The sequence below is a fragment of the Microtus ochrogaster genome, chromosome 5 (genome assembly GCF_000317375.1).
Source record: "Microtus ochrogaster isolate Prairie Vole_2 chromosome 5, MicOch1.0, whole genome shotgun sequence".
Taxonomy (NCBI): Eukaryota; Metazoa; Chordata; class Mammalia; order Rodentia; family Cricetidae; genus Microtus; species Microtus ochrogaster.
In genome coordinates this window covers 2,837,495-2,844,057 of record NC_022012.1, presented here as the reverse complement: position 1 = coordinate 2,844,057, position 6,563 = coordinate 2,837,495, and the positions used below count along the sequence as shown (strand labels likewise).

Below are 6,563 nucleotides of genomic sequence, written 5' to 3'. Positions count from 1 at the left end.
TGACTTCATCATATCTACTGCATGCATATTGTCTGTCCAATGTTCAGCACACAGCATAATTAATGTTCTGAGCAGGAATTACTCCAGGAAGCAAGGAATTGTTCAAAAATAAAGCTCTTTATTAAGCAATAAAATACCCATGAAGATGCATCATCTCACCGACTGCAATGAGATGTGCAATGTAACTCAAGAGCAAGCACAGTGGTTCCAGGGATGCCCATTAAGAAGGACATCTGCTGGGCTCATCTTCTTGAGCTACAGACATACAGGAATAAATAACCATTCTGATATATAATAAATTAGGTGAGCGATGACAGGATTCCTTTTACAGTGTTTGCATGTCTTCTCCTGGCAGTCAGCACAGCAGCCAGCTGTTACTCTTCAGAGTGTGTGTCACCATCTTGGCATTGGGGTCAAACTCAAACTGTGATGATCCATGGAAGAAATAAAAAAACCCTGCGAGCACAGATGAGAAAAATGATAGCAAGTTTATGGTATGAATACCTAGGAAAGAGCAGGGAGCTGGTACAGGAGGGTGTGCGATAGGTGTGTCTACCTGGCACCAAGCAGAATGTTCTGTGTGATTTCAACTCACTGGTGAATCCTTACCAAAAATGTCTGCCAAAACTGAAAGAGGGCAAACTGAAAACTGGAAAGGGTTAACATTTCCCAAGGCAATAGCCCCAGTGAGCAGCAGAATGGGGGTTCCATCTCATTTCTCTGGCTCTGAAGCTAGCATGCTAAAACACCAGAATATACTACTAAAAAAAAAATTCTAAAAGATTTTAGTATTTAAGGCGTCCTCCCTTTCTTTCCAACTTCCCTTGCCCCAACCAGCATGGTATGGGAGGCAATGAACCCAAGAGAATGAGACAAATGAGCAAACAAATCAGAGGTTCGTTTTCTTTTTGTGTATATTACGGGCAGGTTGTTTTAAAAGCAATGTCCGTGGTCTCATGAGCACCATGACTGAAGCCCTGGCAGATGCCCCAGACATGCCTTCAAGGGAACAAACGACTGCTTTGTTTCCCCAGAAGTCATCACCAACAATCGAAGTTTGTGTTTTGAACAAACTTCGGCACTCTCCATTTTCTAGTGAACAACAGCCATAATTTCAGACTGCAACAGGAGCCCAGGCACAGAAGTTGGCATAGGAGACAAAGGCTTCTAGCCAGCCTGGCTCACATTGGCTGTATCTTATATGACACAGCAGCGGTGTGAAAGACCACTGTCCATTGTTCCAGTGTTATGAAAGAGAATCTTGAAAATTATTAAAGAAAAACAAATTTTAGACCAAATTTGCATCAATTACAAGTTAACATTTCAGGATTTAAGTAAAAAGACACAAGAAAAGGATTTGAAAGTTCTTTGATTTTCACTTCATTATTGCTGTTTTAACACCTTTATCAAGTTTGACATCACAGAAAACCAACCAACTTTGCCAAGTTTTAGTGAATGTTATTTAAAAGCTTGTAGGCAAATGTTTGTTGTGACATTTCTTATAGTAAGCGTCAAGTTGAAACAGCCCACATACACTTCACTGTGATACCCTAAAACACCCAATGCCCCTACTGTTGATGACATAAAGTTCTTACCAAATGCCTGCAACACGGCATCAACCTGTGGCTCGATTCCTGGAAAGTCATCTCTTATCAGCCTGGGGAAGCCTTTATCCATAAGCCATCTCTTCTCATCAAATCTACAGCATGGAAAAGGAATTCAGAGCCGCACCGAAAGTCCTGTCACACACATGGTATGAGGCATGCTAACAGTGCGGGGTACAGGACAGCTTTTCAAGCTGTGCAGTGCTAAATGTTTTTGTTTGGGAGGAGGGTATGGTAACACGTGGACTTCCTGGGCTTGTAAGCTCTCATAGAGTAATAATCCCCTGAAACAGGCACATCCTGCTATAGTCTATAGAAATTCTGTATGTGTACCTTAGGTCAAATTTCTAAGCCTGGACATATAAAACCCAAGAATCTACTAGTCATAAATACATAATAAAATCTATATAAACAAAAGATGGAAGCTAAGTTAAAACAGTTGGCCAAAAATAGTTGCGCTGTCTACCACACTGGGACCTGGTATACTCTGCACCGGCTGCACCTGGCTTTGCATGGCAGCCAAGTGCTAGAAAGAAACGGAGTGAGAAGTGCCTGTGGCCTCTGGGTCACCATCCCTGGTGTCTGAGAAGACAGAGTGCCTGTTGCCTGGGGTCACCATCCCTCGTGTCTGAGAAGACAGAGTGCCTGTAGTCTTGTGGTCACCATCCCTCACATCCTTTGCTGACTGGATACATGGCCAGTGGTGCACTCTGGGAAAGCCCTTTGTATTTGCGAAATTGAACCACCATGCTATCTTTTGCTTAATCTGAACATTTGAGATTTGGAAACATTAGAGGGTAGGCAGGTATGCTGAAAGAAAGAAAACTACTTTCTGTAATTAGGCTTCAAGCAAACTTTCTCCCTAGATCTCACCTCCAGTATTGGTCGCCCACAAAGAAGTAGGTCTTCTTCGTCTCCTTGTCACTCACAGCGGCATCAATCTTCCTGACAGCGAGAGGGAAGCCGAGAGTGTGGATGCTTTTAGGGTAACCTGCTTGGACTTCACTTCCTCGGACTGCCCAGAACTGAGTTCCTGTTGAAAAATTTCCCAAGAAATGTTGTTTGAGCAAAACTAGTTGGTTTTAGAAATGAGAACAGTGACTTGTTTGATAAAGATGAAAGATGAAGTCTTGGCTTTCATTCCAACTCCTAACTCCACACTTAGTTCACAACTGGTATTTTAAAATGTTTCCTGGGTGGGTGCGGTGGCACGCACCTTTAATCCTAGCACTGGAGAGGCAGAGGCAGGGGATTCTCTGTGAGTTCGAGGCCAGTTTGATCTACACAGTGAGTCAGATGAGTCAGAGCTATATAGTGAAATCTTGTCTCAAAAATAATCCTTTCTGGATGAGGGGAAAATGCAAATGAACAAACAGATGAGCAGATTCGCTGCCCTTTCTGTATTCCTTTCTTGGGATTTATTCATAGTTATATCTTTATTTATCCTCTGGGTCATAGTAGCCAGCTCTGGTTATCTCTTCTAACAGCCTCTTGGTCTCCACTCCCCAGACTTCCCTCCTAAGGCTGTCTGTCCTTGGTAGGTCAGATGCGTAAAATGCTTATTTACAATCACCAATTCTGATCTGTTCTTCCCAGAAAACCTCTAAAATTTAACACAATGGAGAAAACTCATACTTCGAATGTCTTACAGTAAGCTTTATTTCAGCAAAGTAAAAAAAAATTAATACAGTTCTTACCTTTAAAAATGAAAACACGATCCTTGCTATTTGCTTCATAGGCAGCATCTAAGTGTGAAGGAAGAGAGGGCCAAAATGCTGAAATCAAGTGAACTTCAGGCTCAGGGTTCCAGTGGGATAGGCGCCAAAGGTACCTGTAATATACAAAGCTGCAACAGTCTTTCTCCTTACAACAGTAAGCGCAGAAGGGCACAGGCTTCTGTCGGCAATGATTCACCTGCTCACAGTAGTGCGCACTGCATTGCCTCCCGTGTGATTTCAGGTGATGGTGACAGGCACCGCATTGTCCCACATGTGATGGGTACAACCCGGGGTGACAGGGCTGTTCACCCTGTTCCGATAAGATTACCCAGCTTGATGCTGTGCAAAAGTATTTTATGACTCGGCTGACACGTTTAAAATGTTGTGTACCTTTTTAAATGTGAAAATCTTGGTACAGCAGGGCAAAGGAAGCCGAGAGCAGTTGGTACACATGGCAGGGGTCTGGGGCAGCAGGAATGGGAGGGCTTTTTCTTTGTTCTTTTGGTACTGTTTGAGTGTTGTGCACGAGTATAGATCACCTTTTCTAAAATGAGTTAAATAATAGCACTTTCTAGCAAAGCTAAAGATACTTGTTTAGCTCTAAAGATGGATGGCACCTTTAGAAATTCCATGAGTTATGATATTTAAAGAGTGAAAAATAAAAAGAAGAGATAAAGTTCCCTGATTTAATGCATCTTATATTCTACTGAGCAAAAATCATCTGGGAGTCTAGAAAGAAATATTCTGAACAATTCCAAGGAGATCCTTAAAATGCAATATAAATCAGACCTGAACGATTTTAAAATGTGCCCGAAATATGTTATAATCATATTGCATTATATGTACTATATAAATACATTATATATAATTCCAAGCTTATTTTTCTTTCTGAGCACTGAACACCAGAAATAGGGAGGGAAATACAATGCTGTGTTCTCACCTGTCTTTAAAGAACAGGAGCTCCCCTCTCAGGGGGCTGACTGCATCAAAGGACAGAGAAGGATCACACTTGGTTGGGATCTCAGTTCTTGGAGAGACAGAGGATGTGGGCACCACTATGACACCAGAGTAGGGATGTGGTCCTGAAGAGAACAGGTAAGGGGAGGCAAATGTTAGAAGATCAGATGCATCTAACAATTTACACACTGTCCAAACTTTTTCACGGTGTTTTAAGATGTAACAATATGAGGCCCTTCACTCCTGGGGCGAGGGAGGCAGCTCAACTGGTAAAGGGACCTGGTGCTGCCAAGCCTGATGACTTGAATAGGTTCCCAAGACCCACATGGTGGAAGGAGAGAACTCACTCCCACAGGTTGGCCTCTGACCTTCAAATGTATGCTCAAGTGCACATGCCCACACTTGGGCATGCACTCCCCCACACACAAATAGCATGTAATAAAAACAAACCTTTCCTGAAGACTCACTACACAGCAATCTTTTTTAAAAATAAGAGTTGTAAACACGTTATTTATTCAGTGTGAGTGATTTGGAACAGTGACGAAGACATAAGGCAACTAATCCATCCTTGGGACCCTAACCGGTTTAGGTAGAAGGATATGCACAACTCAACAACCCAACCAAGCCAGATAATGATTTTTTTCCTATCCGTAAACCTTCCCCCATTCTCAGCTGCAAGGTGGTCAGATAAGGAATAAATGTTTCTTCAATAGAGACATTCCCACCTGCAGGGCTCAGTCTTTGCCCACAGTGAAATTCCCAGGGAAACTAGAATTTCATGGGGTCCACACTTTCATTGGACATTAACAAAAGAAAAGATAGAAATGCCTCTTTAGGATATCCTTATTCCTTCCAGGCAGGGGGGTTCCAGGGGTGACAAGGGTGGGGACTGCCAGTAGGGTCGGGGAATTCCAGGTATTGTCAAGAGAGCAAGTGGACAAGCTGGAGGGGCTGATCCTCTGTAGCTCAGCGGTTACAGAGCACAGCAGGCGCCAGTTTGTCCTCAGGCCCACCCCACACACTCTTCTCTGGTCACTGGATCCTCTGGCTTCCACCCAATCTCTCTCCCTAACAGTTCCTTCATACTCCACAGCTCTTTGTAAACGCCTGGTTATCCCAGACTGAGAGTGACTGCTGAGGCTCAGAACCTCTTGACAGCCTGGGTGTCACCTGGTGTCACCATTGCTCCAGGCTCCTAACTGGGTGTTGTACAGTCTCAGGGAAGCAGAATATCATCCCGTTACGGCAATTCAGCCTTCGTGCCTGCAAGTTCCTTTTCTTTCCTTACAGGAGGTATAAACTCCAGCAGGGATACACCTTGTGGGCACCTGTTGCTACCTTTTTACTACATTCGAGATAAACTCAAGTCTGTGGCCTTGGTCCAGTGGTCAGCCACTTTTTAAACACTTGTATCATCAGTTTTTCTCCTGATCATTTGTTGGACTCCTTCCTCATTTGTGACGATCTGGGCTCAGAAAGTTCTTTAAGTACCAAGTCTAAGTTATTTCTGATGCTGTCAATCTTTTATTCGTCTGGGTCATCAGGGCTGACACATACTGCATTCTTAGAGAGAAATGACAAGAGCAAGCCAGCAAACAAAAGCATCCTGGCCTTTTTCTTCGTGCTCACCGTAGAGGGACTGAATGCCATCTATATCATCCTGAGAAAGCCGGAAGTGGGCTGGGCTTTTGGAGAAGTTGTAGACTGGGTACATCAGAGATTCTTTTTTGTCTGAGTGAAAGAGACCCAGGGCATGGCCAAGCTCATGAGCAGCAACCAGGAAAAAGTTGATGCCTGTTTGAGAAAGCACAGATCCTCAGAGTCCGGCAGGTACTATCCCACAAACATGCACACACTCCTGCTCAGGGCTCCATCTGGATCACACACTGCCTTTCCTTCTTTTGCTGCTCACTAACTGGCATACTCCAGACTCACCACCTGTCTGTCATGGTTGACTTGAAGTCAGGGTCTGAGACAGTTCACCTGTTGCCCTCCTGTATCAACAGTGGTAAGTCCTGTTTTATTGACAGGATGAAGATGAATTGCATGACAATAACAATTGTTAGGATTTAGTAACAAACTGGTTTTTACCGCAGTTTGAATCAAGCACAAGCTATTTATATAGTCTTCCACTCTGTGAGTAACAAACCTATGGGGAACTAAGGCCAGCTGGCCTGAATCTGAAAAAGCATGGGATAAAACCGGACTCACTGAACATAGCGGACAATGAGGACTACTGAGAACTCAAGAACAATGGCAAAGGGTTTTTGATCCTACTGCACGT

At 43.6% G+C, this 6,563-nt stretch overlaps 1 protein-coding gene across 1 annotated transcript in view; it reads right to left on the bottom strand.

Annotated features, from left to right (window-relative positions):
* Positions 1-355: 355 nt before the first annotated feature.
* The window catches only part of Mmp10 (matrix metallopeptidase 10), an 11,416-nt gene continuing 5,208 nt past the window's right edge, over positions 356-6,563 (bottom strand). Inside the window, exons 5-10 of the mRNA XM_005346778.2 lie at positions 5,909-6,073; positions 4,263-4,404; positions 3,302-3,435; positions 2,478-2,637; positions 1,596-1,699; positions 356-456 (exon numbers count right to left, since the gene is read on the bottom strand). Coding sequence (XP_005346835.1) covers positions 356-456; positions 1,596-1,699; positions 2,478-2,637; positions 3,302-3,435; positions 4,263-4,404; positions 5,909-6,073 — 806 coding nt within the window. The remainder of the gene's footprint in view (positions 457-1,595; positions 1,700-2,477; positions 2,638-3,301; positions 3,436-4,262; positions 4,405-5,908; positions 6,074-6,563) is intronic.